At 43.2% G+C, this 17,806-nt stretch overlaps 1 protein-coding gene across 1 annotated transcript in view; it reads left to right on the plus strand.

Annotated features, from left to right (window-relative positions):
• ADAM12 (ADAM metallopeptidase domain 12) overlaps nt 1-17,806 on the plus strand; it is a 317,444-nt gene that overhangs the window by 224,575 nt on the left and 75,063 nt on the right. The window contains exons 6-10 of the mRNA XM_074338816.2: nt 1,080-1,266; nt 8,207-8,272; nt 9,364-9,435; nt 14,442-14,611; nt 17,506-17,590. Coding sequence (XP_074194917.2) covers nt 1,080-1,266; nt 8,207-8,272; nt 9,364-9,435; nt 14,442-14,611; nt 17,506-17,590 — 580 coding nt within the window. The remainder of the gene's footprint in view (nt 1-1,079; nt 1,267-8,206; nt 8,273-9,363; nt 9,436-14,441; nt 14,612-17,505; nt 17,591-17,806) is intronic.

The following is a 17,806-nucleotide window of genomic DNA, read 5'->3' on the forward strand; positions in this document are numbered from 1 at the left end:
CCAAAGTGTCCACTTGTATACATTTTTTTTGGCACCCCGGTATTTGTCTTTTCAATGCTATATTTCATTCACATTGGGGAGCCATGAATGGTTAGCATGTGGCAGATGTGCTACCATAGTATAGGACCTTCCTGAAATTGTCTGTCTTTGCAATAACGTGTTAATAGAAGCCTAATCAATGAATCTGTCCTTGTCAATAACAAACAGGGCTATTACCATTTAAGCACTGCCTCGTGGCCTCCACTAGGCTAAAAGTTTGAACTAGATGACATAGCAGCCCTGAGAAGTAGGTATTATTATGCCATTTCCCAGGTGAAGAAACCAAGGCTCAAAGAGGCCAAGGTCACACAGCTAGTAAGTGACAGAACTAGACCTTACACCAGGCTGCCAGACTCTAAAGGCCGCCTGCTCAACGTCAGGGCGGGAACATCTCCCAAGGGTGTTCTTCACTCCTATAAACAGTAATTCACTTTTAGCCAAGACGGACCCTGAGGGCAGACCTCAGCCTTCAAGGATCTCTAATGCTTTGTGCGCTTGCACTGGTGCCTTTATTTGCACAACTCCCACAAATTAAATAAGTAAAAATTTTTTTTAAATCCTAAGTTCATACTCAAAGTTATATCATAATCCTTTTAAATATTTAGGAAATATGGCTGATCAAGATAAATAATTCAGATGTAGGAATCTTCCTTAAAAAAGAAAAAAAAAGATGTCCATTCTGAATCAGGTATGCTAATTCTGATATAGTTATTTTCTAAGCAGATGAAACATCTTTTTTCTCAACTCTTTTTCCTAGCAATATATATTTGAGAAGTAAAAATAAAGTATCGTATAGAAAGACTAAAGGTTGTCTATTCCAAAAGGTATTTGGAACAAAAATATTTCTCAGACTCACTTTTCAAGAGATTTGCAAAATGAATCAATGCACACCTCTGTCACAGAAATGTCCTTTCCGATTGAAGCTGAGCATATAAACAAATTGCTATTTCTCCTTTCATTGTCTCTTGTTAAGAGCTGGGTCTCAGCCCTAAACAAAAAGCTGTCTTTACAAGTTGTATTTTTGTCTTCTTTTCCAACAGGGGACTTATTACTCTTGAAAATAAAACCTATGTCTTGGAACCAATGACAAATGTAACCGACAGATACAAACTCTTCCCAGCGGAGACCCTGAAGGGCATCTGGGGATCATGTGGAGCACATCACGACACTTACGGCCTCACTGCAGCCAGCGGGCTCCCGCTGCCATCCTGGAAGCAGGCGAGAAGGGTAGGAAGGAACCCTAGTGTCGTGTTTCTGGGGATCTGGGGGTCCAGCTGGGAACGCCCGGTGCTAGGACACCTGGAGACATTTTTCCATCTGGATGTTGTGTCTGAGGATGGAGTCACCCAGTTTATGAGGAAGGGGTTGTTGTCATGTGGGCGGGGCATAATCAGACACTGAAACCTTGAGGCATCCTTGAATTGCAAATGTCGGCCTCAGACTTACTAACCTGTGCAGGGTAGAGTCCAGCTCAGAGGACAACAGAATTATCACTGTTGATTATGTCTTCAGTGAGAACCAACTGTGAGCCTTGGCCCACCACGGTAAACAAGGTGAGAGTGGACCCTGACCTGCTCTCGGGCAGCTCTCCTTCTACAGGAGGAGAAGGACGCTATGGAGGCTTCTTCCTGGCAAGTCTGCTTACAGTCAGGGTCTTCCCTGTGATCTGCACAACCTTCCCAGCCTTCGTCTACACGCCTGTCTGTGCAGAGCTGAACTGAGTCTTTCTGTGCGGTGTGGCCAAGGCATATTGCCTTCCCCAGTCCCTGCAGCAGGTGCCGTGCTGCTCACCTCCTGGGACCGTCCACATGGTCTGTGTCTCTGGCCATCTGCCCCTGGGTCTTCCTTTCTGCTGTGTTACTGGAAAGAGTAGTTGCCTAATGGAGTCTGGGCTACAGATCTCCCTCCTGCCAAGTGGACAGAAACATCACCTGATACCCCATGGTGCAACAGCATGAACCACCCCCCACCCCCATGGCTGCCTGACACTTTTACATCCAGTATTGTGTGGGTTCCATAGGCCGCAGTGGAACACTCATAAAAAGGAGTAAGGATAGCCATTCCCCACGTTTGTCTGGAGGCCCAGAATTTAAATGAGTACAACCAGATAGGAAATTACCAACAGCTTCCTGATTTTTCATCTCTGGCTGTCCTGTTGCTCTGTTGACAAGAAATCCAGAATTCGTGGATATGATGTCACTTGTACTTATACTTTACAGAATGGGAACATGTTTTTCAAGGTTGCACTTAACACGTTTTGTCTTTCCTGACTTTCATTTGAGTCTTCCGCTGTCTAACAGTCAACATTTCATAAATATTCTTCCTCTTGGCTCATTCCTAATCATTTTCCTACATTCAAACTATAAACGTTACCCTAAATGATTTCTTCTCATTCTTAAAATTTCCCTCATACCTACAGGTAGTGTGTAATTTCCCTCACCTGCTCTTAACAGAATGGTTTCAGGACTTTTCATTTCAATTTTACATTCATTCTTTCCGTCCTAGTGTTCTGCCTGTGTCACCGTAACTTCCTGTGTTAATAAGCTCCCAAGATTTATACGGGCCGGTGCTCAGAACCTCTTTCTCTTTTTCTTCCCCATCACACAGGAGGGGAGGATCCCCCCCCCCCAGGGACTGTCGCTCACCTTGACATTGACACTTGTGGGGGCGGGAAGCTGTCCTGCTTTTCTCCCCCACCCCTCTTAGAGTGACAGATTTAAGAGTTGGAGTCACAAAGACCAGCCTCCAAGGTCCCAGGGCATGTTTATTTTTCTCTTCAAACACTCTTGCCTTTGATTTCAGACCTGGAGGAGATGTGATGAGGCTGTCGCTTTCCCAGTCATAAACAAGTAGAACATTTGCATGCTGTTTTCGAGGTGTTTTGCATTGAGTACCTTGTTAAATAGGCACCATCCACATAACAAGATTTATCACTTGACAGTTAAAAATGACACTCACATATGTTTGGCATTTGATGTAGAAGTGCGTGCTTGGGCCGCGCTTGCCAGCCATGTTTTAATTCTTTAACTAAGACTGCAACTCTCTAGAACCATGATTGGCACAATAATTTCCAGCCCTTTTGATTTGTAGAGAACTGTGGAAAACCTGAATAAAAAGGTTGTTTTGTTAATAACGCATACTGAAGTGCAAATGAACCTTTAAATTGAAAAGGAAGGCATCCAAGGCAGTTCAACTCCATTCTCAATATTTCTCTCTAGAAACACTTGTAAGTGTTTTTATGGAAGAGAAAATGTCCCTGACTTAAAGTACAAAAATATAATGAAAATGATACAAAAAAAATACTTTTCCAATAAATAGAATGCATGGGAACTGGAATTACGTCCCACATAGTTTGGGGTAGCACCTGTGGTAAATATGAAAGGGACATATTTAAGTTGTCTGCAGCACCCCTGCCTCCCGCACGCTGCCTCGATTCTCTCCTCAGAAACCAGTGTAACTGCACCTACCGTGTTTCCCCGAACATAAGACCTCGCTGGACCATCAGCTCTAGTGCGTCTTTTGGAGCAAAAATTAATATAAGACCTGGTCTTATTTTAATATAAGACCAGGCATGATATATATAATATAATATAATACAATACAATACAATATAGTATAATATAATACAATACAATATAATATAATACCGGGTCTTATGTACAGTATGATATGATATGCTATAATACTGGGTCTTATATTAATTTTTTCTCCAAAAGACACTTTAGAGCTGATGCTCCGACTAGGCCTTATTTTCGGAGAAACACGGTAACTAATCTCATTTGTGCAGCAACTGCATTTGCTTTTTCCCAGCATTTTTCTGCCCTTACTCACTGACTGTTGCAAAATTTGGTTTGCAGGCTAAGATTTTTCTGCAGACATTTGCATTTTTTCCTCACGGAGCAGCGGGAATAAATCTGCACTCAGGGTGTGAGCTGGCTATAATATAAGCTGAAGCTATTGTTTGTCATTTTTACAAAGCTTTCCATGAGATTTTAGCAGGAACCCAGATTGCTCCTGGAAGGGTGCCTGTAGTCAGACAGCACCATAACCAGCTCTCTTGTTTGTAAGTCTGGCCTGAAGAGCCCTAGCCGCTGAGCTCTCCTGCCACATGCCCCTTCCCTCTCCATCAGCTATGCATTCAAGAATGCAAGTTAATTCTGGATTGGTCTGTGCCAGCTGGAAGGAAGGAAGGAAGGAAGGCAGAGGCTCCCTAAGTCTGCTACTGGGAAAAATCACATAACACATCCCAAAGGGAAATGTAAATTATTTTTGAATTGCCCTTTCTTTAGGATAATCCGCGCTGTTTTTCCCCTCATTAGTTAGGATAATTGTAAGTCAAATGCAAAAATTGATGCCTTGTCTAGAAAGCAATGTTTGCTTTGGCTGCTGAGTATAAACCGGACTGCAGGTCAGAGTGACACTTTGTGTCCCCTCCAGCCATTCAGACATGGAACTGTGTTGTCGCTTCTGAGTTTCTAGATAGACTATCGTCTTGGTTTCATAGAAGCCACGGTGTTGGTGGTGATGGAAGGAGCAGGGATAGGAATAGATATTAAATGTAGAGCCTAATCATCGTTGCATACCAGGAACTAGCCAGAACAATTTGAACACACATTAATTAGAGCAGGCATGTTGACCCCCTCCCTAACATAACTGTGCTCACTTCCACACCTCCAAGAGACCACAGCAAGTTCTTTTGCTGCCCTGGTCGTTCTGGAAGTTGGTGATGGAGAACGGCCAGCAGCAAGCCTGCTTCCTTGGCTGTGGGTTCAGCCTCTATCAGTGGGAGCTGAGCTTCCAAAATCTGCAGGTGTGGATTCCTAGTGAGTCTTGAATCAATTAAAGCTCTGGATAAATCAGTAAGAAATCTCACTTGTGCCATTAGTTTTTTCGGACTCAATTTCAGGTCTTCCCTATAAATGTTTAGGGCGTCAGGTTCAGCCTGTCCTTCCAGCTTATTGTGTCTTTTGCTGCTTAGTTCTGCAGCCTCTCTATATGTATATATAGTGGGTTAGTTCGGCCCCAGAGGCTACATCCAACACAGATATGGTCAATCTGCTTCATCCCCACACAGGACATTGGAAAGGATGGTGGAGACAACCTTTCACAGTGGAAAGCACGGCTCCGCTTATAAATATTCATAAAGTGGCCTTACATTCAAGGCATGGAGCCTCGCCTGAGCCAAGAATGAGCGTTCCTTATTCAGAGGAAGACAAACCAAACCTTTGATTCATTTAATTTGCTGATTGTACCGCCTATGGGAACACGGGCCTTGGTTCCACTGCAGGTGTTCTTTTGTTGTTTGGTTGTATCACACCCAACTTCTGCTGTTGTTATTCCATCTACCTGAAACACTGTTCCCTCCACGCTTTCCACACATACCTACTCCTCATCCTCAGGTCTCAGCGAACTTAGTCCCTCCCTTCCCCTCTCTTTATCTCTTTAAATTGTAGGACCCCGTTTATTGCCGTTGCTGTGCTTTTCACAGACTGCGCTTGATTTTTCTTTTTGTTTGACAATTCTTTATTGTCACTCCTTCCCCTACCCCCTCCTACAATGTGAGCTTCGTGAGGGCAGTGCCTTGCATTTCTTATCCATCCCTTTATCCCCAGCACCCAGCACCCTACCTAGCACACAGACAGTTCCTGGGAGATATTTATGGGGTGAGTGAATGACAGACAAACAGTCTGGCCCATAGGAAGAGAGAGTTACAAGGAGAGTTTATTGTCACCCTGATCTCAACAGTGCTTTTCTAACCTAAGTTGGGTCCAGTTAAGTTCCTGGTGCGAGAGTTCTCATTGTAGCATGTTTGGGGGACATTCTGTCTCCAGGAACTTGGCTGTGGTGGCTTCGAGAGGTCCAGGAAATGCTTCCCTCTTGAGCAAGACTCAAGGAATGCCTCAGTCTCCCTCTTGGAGCAGAGATGACCGGGCCATGCTCAGAGGCTTCTGGGCCTATGTGTTTGGGGAAGGGCTTTTGTTTATAACCCCCAAAATGAAATTTTAATCAAACAGCCAGTTCCAAATGTTGCTCTGCCTATCAAAAGTTTTAAATACGATCTGTGTGTGTGTGTGTGTGTGTGTGTGTGTGTGTGTGTGTGTGTTTTAAACTGGACAGCCCAAATAGGTCGAAATCATGTGGAGGTAATTTAAGCCTCTCTGTGTGTACAGCTGATGGAATGAACCATCGTGGACATGAGCCGGCCACTCCCCCTATGGCTTTTTATTATTGTGTGGTTAGCTTCTCTCTGAGCTTGCAGTTCTCTGAATTCATGAGAAAATGTAGACTCCTCTGAAAACTGCAGACGCAGGAAAATTGTGCTCATGTGTTTGTTTTCATTATCTGGAATTGTGTATTTTCTAAATGATGATCCAAGGCCACTTGGATAGAGCCCCTCGTTGTTTATTTCACCCCTTCACAGCCTAAAAGTGTCAATGTCTAAACCAGCGAGGCCCTTTCTTGAGTTTTTCAATGGGAAATTATTTTTCCATTTATAGAGCTCGAGTTTCTTCTGTGTCATTAGCTGAATCTGTTAACGGTGAATCGGGGAATTGTGGGGGTGGAAAAAAGAGCCTTCTGCTTCTTTCACACCTCAGTCAGGAGAAGGAGTAAGAGCCTCACACTTTGAGAAGGTGTCTCATTTTCTGTAGACCAGTGGATCCCACTGGGGCTAATGTTTTCTCCTTTATATGTCCGTAGTTATCACCATAAAACACACCTACAACATGCAGTTACAAAGCTTGACTTTTTTTCTTTCTTGTAACGTTGTAAAACTATGAGAAATTGCGCTTTTCATGGTGCTTTATTTTTTTCTTCATAAGATTTCTTTAGGGATCCCTAAATTCATGAATCAGCCCAGCTGGGCGGCGACGGGGAACTCTGCTATGATACAAACATTTTTCTTGTAAAAATCTGTTTGGAAGATCCTGGACTGACAAGGATTTGTTTTGTAAAAGATGTTTCCCTCAGGATTGTGTGACTAGAAAGCTGATTCAAAGCATGCCTGGGCCATTTTTGCTTTTGTCTGAAAGCACGGTTATAACACGCACGTTTTAAACGTCAAGCCTTGTGTGTAGTTAACTCATAAACCGGCAATATCAGTCAGAAGGACCAGGCCAGTTCAGCCCCCATTTCCTCCAACTGCATTTTATTGCAGAAGCAGAAGGCTTTGTTTTTTGTTGTTAATGTTTGCTTTCTGAGACCACCCTCCATGAATTGCTCTTTTTCTCCTAAAAATGCCTTTGGGATTCTCCCAGTAATTCATGGAAGAGTGCGAATGTTTTTTGAGGAAACTTGATTAAAATGTAACCCACTTCTAAGGCTGCTGTTATGTGAGAGGCCATTCATATTTGTGCTGTCTGGGTCTTCTGCATCCCTACCCCTTGACATATAATTTCCACATTCGTCTCCACATTTCACTCCTACCAAATCCCTTTTCTCCAGTGGCATATTTTAGTCTTTTTTTTTTTCCTTGACACTGTTTCTGTTCTCTTTTGTTCCTTTCTAATTTTCTTCCTAACACCTCTTTCTCGCCGGGCTCTGTTCCGTGTTTATCAGCCTGGCCATTCCCTGCTCTCCAGACCACCCGTCTTCCATTTGCTTCTGTCTAGATTTTTAAATGATCAGCCATATGAAATAAGCTTGCTGGCCTGGACTACTCAGTGTTCCCCCAGAAGGATTATGTAATTCCTGCTCAAATTATTCTCCACTTTTCTCAACTCACAAAACTGAACCATAAAGGCAAAGAGAACACACATGGGACACTGAATGTCATAATTTTCTGTAGTAATCTTCAGATGTGCTACATACAGCCCAAATGAACAGCCATTGACTGGCTTCTGTTCGAGAGAGAGCTTTGGTTTGCTCGTGGATGCGCCTTTCTGCACATGCTCATTCTGACCCTGCAGTGATCCAGCAGAAAAGCTAGATTCCTTGGAAGGATTTCCCAGATGGAACTGGAAACTGGTCACTCACATTGAGAAGTTTCTACAGAGGTTGTTGGGGTTGGAGGTGAACTTCTAGATGGAAGGGAGGTGTGGGAGCCGGTGATGGTGAAGTTAAAGTCTCCCCTTAGTTACAGTGCTTGCGTGAGTCCAGAGATGTTGACAGTGGACTGAGAGCCCCAGGAGGCATTATGGGAAATTAAATCCATGTTTCCTTTTGGCAGCATAAACGGGAGACCCTCAAGATGACCAAGTACGTAGAACTGGTTATTGTAGCAGACAACCGAGAGGTAAGAGCTTGAAATTTCTCGGTACAGTTAGTTAAAAAAAAAAAAAAAAAAAGAGAGAGACAGGAAAAAGAAAATGTTTAGCAAGTTATTTCTTGCTTTAATTAACTTCATTTTCTATAAGCCCTTAAAAGTGCTGTAAACAACCCATGGAAAAAGTGATTTTCTGATATTATAAAGTATAAAATGTTAAAAATGTTTCTGATATTACAAAATAATAGGCAAGGACTGCAGAAAAAACAGAGTGGCTCTGTAGCTAAGCTCTCCAGACAGGGAGAATTAGTTGAGGGACATGGCAGATGGCTTTAGAATGGATTCTAAAACGTTTTGGGGAAAAGTTTAGTTTTAAAAATGTCCGATATGTTCTCAGCCAAAATGAATGAGTGAATGAAAGCTGTAGAGACACAGCAGAAAACCCCTACCTTCTGAAGTAAGGCTTGATGTTATGCTAGTGTTTTCTTTCAATTAACTTTTAATTAGCATTTTTTAAATTATCTTCTCTGTATTCATTTCTTGCCACTTCTACGTATTATGAATTAGGTGACATTTTCTCATAGACAACACATATAAATGAAACAGGCTTGACAATTTCTCAGAAAACTGTTCCTGTTCTGGAAGGTCAGATTAGAGGGGAAAGAGGGAATTTATTAACTTTTTATTCACTTTCCTCTGTATTGTTTGACTTGTTGCCATGAGCATCTATTGCTTTTACTATTTAATTTTAAAAAACAAATATAAAAGAAATTTCTGAGGAAGTTAAAATCAAGTTGATGATATGAAAAATGGTTTTGGATTCTTTTCTAGTTGTCTGTTTTCTCGTTGCCAAAACATGTCACTGCCTCTATCATTTATGAGGCTGGAAAAATCGCAGAAGTTACTGTCTTATGAGCATTTGGCTTGGGCGAATTTCAGGGAGTTTGAGAAAGTCCCTGGATGGGGAAATTACTGGACAGGGTGGGAGCTCATTTCAGCGTAAACCAGGGAGGGCCTTGGGTGGTTTGCAAAGCCCAAGATCTCACATTTCCAGGGGCTGGGAAGATGAGGTTTGATTGATATTCTTGCTGTTATTAATGCTGACATTTAAAATTATTAAGTTTCAGAGGCAAGGAAAAGATCTGGAAAAAGTTAAGCAGCGATTAATAGAGATCGCTAATCACGTTGACAAGGTAGGTTCTTTTTTGGGCAATTAAATCCCTCAAATCACGTAAATGTTAGGAAATGAGGTGGAAGAGATGAAGCACACCCCCTCTGACTGAGCGGGAGGTGGGAATCGGCCTGTGGGCTCCGTCTTCTGAGCGCGGAATTCCCGGGGCCTGGAGCAGCTGCAGGAGGTGCCATCCCACACTGACCAGACTGCCGCTGCCTTAGGACACAGCTCCTCCGCTCCCTGCTGGCCAGACAAGAGTCCCAGCCTGAGGGGATCTTGGACCCCCAGTTCCATGCCGAACCCTGGTCGGGATCCTCCGACCATTTTGAGAGCTTCCAAGCAGAGCTCTTCCCAGGTCTCCACTGCCCAATCCCACACCCCCTGCACACCTTCCCTGTCAGTCCAGATCTGTGCCAACATGGCCCTGAGGGTGGTCCCTCATTTATAAGGGGTACACGCTAGACACTGAAATTGACTGGGCCCAATCAGCGGGTGGAAAATCCCTCACCAAGAAAATCTCTCAGGAGGTGGGGAGCTCACCCTTGACCAAGGTGATGTCAGAGCTGGAAGAGACCCTGGGCGTCTAGTCTGACCCTGGGTGTCTGGTCTGACCGTGGGGGTATCTGCTCAGCAACACTCTTTCCACCACCTGTTCCCAAGGAGATGGTGGAACGGTCTACACCACCTGCCCTTCGGAAACACACCCTGTTGGGAAGCGAGAGCATCGAGCTGTTTGGTGCTGATGCTCTCAGCCAACAACAGGCTTCTCGCACTTTCTGCCTGGGTGTCTGGGAGGGGCCTGGACATCAGGACTCCCCAGGTGGTTCTCACCTGCAGCATGGCTGGCCCCCGCTGACCTAACGCAAACACAACTGTAATTCTCAGCAATTGCCTGTCTCCTGCCTGTGAAGACAAGTGAGAGGGAAGAGGGACCTGGCTCATTGCTAAGCCTTTCACAGCCAGGAGCTTCTGGAATGTTCACATTTTACACATAGCAGTTCAAGGATGCTTTGCGGTAGCTATGTTTTCAAACAATCATATTACGTGTGAATGGGGTTTTCAAAGACTTCAGAAAACTGAAGGCAAAGGCCCTTCCAGCAATTCAGCTCCATTCTACAAGGCCTTATGGGTGGCACCAAGCTCTGTGCATGGAAAATTCAGAATGCATCCGACACGGTCTTGTTAGACCCTGGAAGTAAAAGGAAACCACGAACAATATTAAATAGAGTCTGGTCATTGCTGAAATCCACTTTAATAGGATGTGTTTGGTTTTTCATGTTTGTATTTCTCTACATCTTATTCTATATTATATCTTGCTTCAGTCTGCAAAACTCAAAATAAGCAAATGGGATTTGCTGATAACTTGCACTGGTAATTAAAAAGCAATATAGCGCAGCAAAGCCCTGAGGGGCTCGGTGGAGTTTGCCAGTCTGGCGGTGCTTGTGTTTTCAGTGATGAGAGAGCTGAATCGCTGAGCATACAAATGTGCCCCCCCCCCCCCGCAGCTGACCCTGAAGACCCCGGTGGGGGCACCCTGGCTCCCTCCAATGAGCCCTGCATTCTAGCGAGTGTTCCAAATTTTAGTTTTGCAACTTTAGAAGCAAAATTTCACTCGACAGGTGTCTTGGTCCAAAAAAACAATGACTATCCCAGTGGCCACATCCTCATTTGCAAAAATCTTGGCTTTGCCTGGTCATTCTAAATGAATAACTGCTTGGCTGACTGCATTGGCTTGAAGGAAAGAAGGAGAAAGACATCCCAGACTGGAAGACTAAGAAGTGATTTAGTGACAAAGGTGACATTCTTAACCGTTCATGAAATTTCTCCTGTCACTACAACACAAAAAGCATGCCTGCCGTGTACTTATCCTTGTAGGCAAACCCTCCACACAGGAACTAAGAGACATTGCCCCAGGTCCTGCTTACATTGTGGGGGTGGGAGCAGTGGGGGGGGGGGGCTGGGCCTGCCAAAAGAAGTGCTTGTCAGAGCTTTGCCTCTTTAACCTTTCACCTCCAATCTTCCCACTTCTTATTCATTAAGAAGTTAGCGCCAGCTGCAAATTCTTTAAGGCTGAGCCTCCGTGACCTACTTTTGAAAGGATTCTGCCATGCATTTAATTTCTCCAGGTTTTTTCCCTCTCGTGAGTCTTCTTCCCTCCTTTCCCAAGCCAGTTGCCTGAACCATGCAAGTCCCCGTGTTGGACCCCAGGAAACTGCTCTTTAGTTCTACCTGTTTTTTTCCCAGATCCACTTCTTCCAGAAAGCTTTCCTTGAGCCCTCGAGAACAGCATATTCTGAACTTCCGGTTTGCACCCTTTCTTGGCAGGTCACTCTACTGGAGGTCACTGAAATAATAACTAAGTGTCCCATGCCTTGAGCTTCCTGCTGACCTCTGAGCCAAGGGCAAGGGTGTCCCAATCCTTTCTCTTTGTGCCAGTGCCAAGCCTCGCACACAACAAGAGCCAAGAAAATATTTGTTGCTGCTGTATGAATGGGTGAATCAATTCAGCTGGTCTTGGACCATGTCCGCATACATTCTGAGATTCATAGACCAGGCACACAGCTGCCAAGCTCCAGCTGAGCTTCTCTCTGTGCCTGGGGTCACAGTGGGTCATCTTGGAAGAGCACTCGCACAAGGGTGGTGGCTATGTTAGTGGTTTAAAACCTGAGCGCCAGCATTCAAACCCCAGCCATGCCAGCCATGTCTTGACTGGTTACCTGGTCCCTCCATGTCTCAACGTCCTTGACTATAGAATGGGAATAATAACGGTTCTCAACTCATGGATTTATTGTGAAGACTAAGAGAGCTATGGCATGGAAAGCTCTTAGCCCTGTGCCTGGGATGCAGAAAATGCTAATAAGTGTTAGCTGTGGCTATTGCTAATAGGAAGAAACAAAGGAAACCCTGAGCTGTCCTGGGGAGATTTGCAGCAGGCAGTGAAGGGACTGTGTGTGATAACTTGGTGTGATTTCAGCATATATGACAGTTAATCAGTAGCATGGCTTTGCAGTGGAGGGACTTTATGTTATATACATCTACATATGAAATCCATTCTACGGCTGTGATTTGAGGGAGCCAATAGATGCAAATTTCAACCCATCGTTATTAGGAAAAGCTCTTTGATGAGTAAGCGCCAAAGCTCCTCTCAGAAACGATGACAATTAGTCCTTTATAGACCTTAACTACTACTTCCATACAACACTTGTCAGAGGCAAACAGTGTCCCCTTCACAGACGACAACCCTGAAGCCCACACTTGAGGGTGTCATTTAGCAAGTTTGTGTGGACATCAGCCCTGGATCTCTTGTCTGTGCTTTCTGATCACTGTTACCTTTGTGTGTAATAATGCTGAAAGTATAATCTCTTCATCAAAGGACAGCAACCAGACATGTGCGTTCAGAGGTCCAGAGGGGTCCAGGAATTCAGTTTTGCCTGGGAAGCCTCAGCTCGGGGTTTCCACGTAGATACCACAAGCCAAGCAATTCTTGATTGAAAACAAGCTGTTGGGTAGCATTTTGGTCATATAATTGTTTCATTAACTTATTAATGTAATGCCCATAATTTTTATCTGCTTGGAACCAAGTTGGACTGCCACAATCAGTTTATATTCTGTGATGTAGCTTGTGTTGCAGTCGTATTCTTCTGCTAACCTAATGCTCACCAGATGACTGGGGAGATGAGCAAGGGAAAAGATGAGCCTTCCTTCAATGGGTCAGAACCCAGGGTGAGATGCTCATCTTTGGGGAGGGAGTGTCCTGCACTTTAGCTCATTGCATTGGAATGGGACTTAATGATCCGACACAAAGCTTGTGTGACCTTCGTTACTTGTTGGCCCAGATGCATCTAGTAACTAAGAACAGGACCTGCTCTTATCTGGAGCTTGACTTTGGCTGCTATCACCAGCCACGTCGTTCTCCTTGGCTACCTGGATATCAGTAGATGAGGAACTTTTCCGCTGTGCACTGCCTCACACGTCACAGGTATTGAAAGGTTTGACAACCAGCCAGATGATCCCATGTTCTCGCCCCCGGGCCCTGAGCACAGAGCCACTTCCTGGTGAATGTGATGCACGTGGGGGCAGCAAGGTGGTTGGGAGCAATGGGTAGTTCTGCCCTCTCCCCTGACCACTCATCCAGCCCCAATAAGCTTGTCTGGGACAAAACCAGCCCTTCGTCCCATTCAAGAGTTGCCCTGCCTACCTTTGACTCAGGACGACCTGCTTGCAGAGAAAGGGCTATAAGTTAAAGTCACGTATATGTAAAGATGGGGGACAGGAAGGCAATGAGAAGACATGCTTTGAGTGGTGTACCTGAAGCTTCACTTCAGCCCCAGTAAAAGAGGGGCTTCTTTATAACAGAGCCTTCCCATGATGCCATTGGTGAGCCAGCTTCTGGCTGTGAGGAGAATGGTCATTACAGTTCCTGAAGAAGGGTTCTATTTATGCCTTTATTATTCCAAAAGCTATTGATTCGCTCGTTTAATTAAAACCTTCTAGACTGATGGTAGGTGACAGAATAAGATAGTGTCAGCCAAGGCTTAGTCTTTCTGAAATATTAATACAGGTTCATTTTCAGTAACTCATAGGTAGAACATTTGGCTTAAAATGAACAAAGCATTTGGCAGAGTGTCTGAAAACCCTCACTCACTCACTGTTTTTCCTGCAGTAGATATTAACTGGCAGCCTTTAACTATAATATCACTACGTGAGCTATAATCCACATCTATATGCACATTTGAAATCACCAATGAATAGTTTGAAATGTGAGCTTCCGTACAAATAAGAGCAGACATCTAAAGGCCAATAACTTCAGCATCTAATTGGTCAACAGAATTTGAGAACCCAGTTAACACATCATTTTGCATCAGGCACTGCAAATATTTCTTAAATTCTAATGCCACAGGAATAAGGGAGCACAGTGTTATTTTTCTCACCTATGTCCATAAAGCTCAAAACATGCAAATCTCTTCTGCTCTGCATTTTACGTTCTCGTTAATGTGATCTCCAAAGGATGCCTGTCTTCATCAGTTTTACAGACCCCTGAATATCCGAATAGTGTTGGTGGGCGTGGAGGTGTGGAATGACATCGACAAATGCTCTATAAGTCAGGACCCATTTACAACCCTCCATGAGTTTCTGGACTGGAGAAAGATGAAGCTTCTACCTCGCAAATCCCATGACAATGCACAGCTTATCAGGTAGGGCGTTCATTGTCTCTCCTTTGCTTAAAGGAACAGGGACCCACTCTCATCTTAGGTCCACCCACATGGTGCCTGGAAGGCGCACCGATTCATAAAAGGGGGTTTCTCAGCCCTCATCCGTGGGGCAGAGGCCATGCTGACCAGAATTTGGGGTCTGTTGCGAAAGTCTCCCTTTGGACACCCTGGGAAACCTATTCCTCTAGCTGATGTCTTATTTCTTGCTTCTGTCACTTGAACATTTTTCTTTATGCAGCATTTTCTCATCTTAGTCTTGATATAAAGTTGTGCAGAGCAGGCTACTTTTTAAAGCTCATTTTCTTTCATTATTAGTGAAAAATGTTTATGCAAGATCTGAAGACAGTACCCCTGGGTGATTACGGTCAGATATTTGGGGGAAAAAAATCTTTTCCCCTCCTTGTGTTTCACTGTTATTCTTTGATTTTCTAGATCAGAGAATGCCAGCAGTGTAGCACATTAACCTTCTGTTCTGTCTTTCAATTAATTTGTATCGAGCACCAATTGGGAACCAAATATGGTTTAGGAGCTTTGAACATAATGATGTTGAACACTGAGCCTCCTGCTGTCGGGGCCTCCATTCTAATGGGAAAAGACAACAATAAATAAGGACATTTCAGAGAGCGATGAGTGTGTGAATTAATAACTGAGGGAAAGCACAGCTATACCATAGCATGGTACAAAGGTGCGATGTTACCAATACCTTTATATTTAAAAGAAAAAAAATGCTTATCATCATCTAAATTAGTATGAAGTAGATTTTTCCCCGAGTAACACACTTTTTATTCAAATCCTTAAAACAGTTTATGCCATTACTCTTTTGTTCTCATGTAGCTCATATCATTGGATGAAAAGATTTAGAATCAGAAACACTTTTCTTTAGCAAATTGGATCTCATTGATCGAACATTTATGGAAAGCGAAAAACCAATACCATCCCGTCCTCACTTTAGAAAATGCCTGCATCTGAACTGAGGCTGGTGGCATTCCCTGAACATTTACTTTGGCCTTTTTCACACAGTTTTTCTTTTCTCCCGCCTTGAATATTTGTGGTTGCCTCATATTTTATGCATTGATTAATCCTGAACTACTAAAAGGAGAATCAGAGTGTTTTGTTTTGATTTTTTTTTCCCAAATGGGAGTCTATCCAACTTGAACATCTGGAAATAAATTAGCCTCTTACATAACATCATTTATATACATGTATAATCTATAGTCTAAATGTCTATGTGGATGTAAATGTAAAAGCTATAATCCCTACTATTGCACATAGAATGTAATGGAATGCAGGCACATATACATACACACATACGTAGGTGAGGTTTTATATGCACGTACTCTCTCTTATCCAAGTGACCACTGCCAAAATACCTAACCTGTCAAATAATACATGTAAAATCTATGTATGTACGTGGCCAAGGTATCATGGGTAAGTCATTTGTTTCCCTTAAAGGAAATTCAGCAAATACCGTGTTTATTTATTTATTTATTTATTTTTTTACTGCTCTGCATACATGTTTTATTTATTTTTTAAGATTTTTATTAAAAATACAGCTAACATACAATATTATATTAGTTTCAGGTTACACCACAGTAATTCAACATTTATGTATGTAGGAAGTGATCACCATGATAAGTCCCGCAAACATCTGACTGTGCTGTCACAATATTACTGACTCTGTTCCCCATGCTGTATGTTACATCCCCCTGACTTACTTGTTTTATACCTGGAAATTTGGACCTTTTATTCCCTTTCACCTTCCCCCGCCTTTTTTTGATTTTTCAATTACAGTCGACATTCAATATTATTTTATATTATTTTCAGGTGTACATCATAGTGGTTACACATTTATATAATTCAAGAAGTGGTCCCCCTGACTGGTCTAGTACCCACCTGGCACTACACATAATTATTACCATATTATTGACTATATTGTCTATACTTTACATCCCCATGACTATTTTGTAACTACCAATTTTTACCTCTTAATCCCTTCACCTTTTTCACCCTGTCCCCAACCCCCTCCCAATCACCCCAAAAAATCTAGTACCCATCTGACACCATAATACTCATTACAATATTATTGACTATGTTCCTATGCTCTACCCTACATCCCCATGACTCCTATATAACAAACAATTTGTACTTCTTAATCCAGTGTTTACTTTTTAATGCATGAAGTTGGAATTAGCAGCACATGCATTAAACAGGCCTTGATGTCATTACACTCACTGATCAAGATTCTGTATAGAGGAAAGCTGCACCTAAGCCACAAGGTCCCCTTCCAGAAGCTTCCTCCCAGGGTGCCGAGGATTTGTGGGTATGTAGTTCTTCTGCACCGACTCCAGAGGACCCATCATGTTTCTGCCGATTTCCCTTTTGCAGGCTACATTAGCAGGACGTTGTGGAACAGTTTGGATTTCCATCCTATTTGTCATGTTACACAGGAAAACGAAATCCAGCTACAACAGAAAAATCTAGTAAGCCAGCTAATGCATTTCATTTAATTGACAGTGATTCTCAGTGACTCTTCTCAGCCCTTCCATCAGCAGACATTGTTTAAAAGGAGAGCTCCCCACAGTCCATTAGGAAATAGGCAGAATACAACATATGCATACGAGAGTCATGACTGGTTATTGTCCGAATCTTGAAAACAAAAATCTGAAAGGATTACAGGACCGTGATCTGCAACTGGGAAATAAATTGTAAAAGATCTAAAGATAAAATCACCTGTCAATATACCCTGCTGAAGCCGTTTTCATTTTTGTGTAGAAAAGGTTTTGCAGCTCCTGTGGGAATGTCCAAATGAATTTCAAGTATTAGAAAATGTCTTTATTCTATATCACTTTACGGAAGCCCTTCCTTTTATTTCCTAGCGGAGTTTATTTCCAAGGGACCACCATCGGCATGGCACCAATCATGAGCATGTGTACGGCGGAACAGTCTGGAGGAATCGTCATGGTAAGTGAGCAGGGGCACCAGGACGCTGACAGTTGTGGCCACACCCATTCCCTGATGAGTCCCCAGGAAATCTCTACTTTCATCAGACTTGGTGACAATAGGTCCTTCTTGTTAACGCGTTTTAGATTTGATTCTACCTTCTAGGTCAGTTTATGGTCTTACATAGCCCACAATGTTGTAGGGGCTGTTTATAAAACACATCAAGTCACACACAGG

This window comes from Rhinolophus sinicus, chromosome 15 (genome assembly GCF_057876585.1).
Source record: "Rhinolophus sinicus isolate RSI-liver-muscle chromosome 15, RSI-T2T, whole genome shotgun sequence".
In the NCBI taxonomy this organism is placed as follows: domain Eukaryota; kingdom Metazoa; phylum Chordata; class Mammalia; order Chiroptera; family Rhinolophidae; genus Rhinolophus; species Rhinolophus sinicus.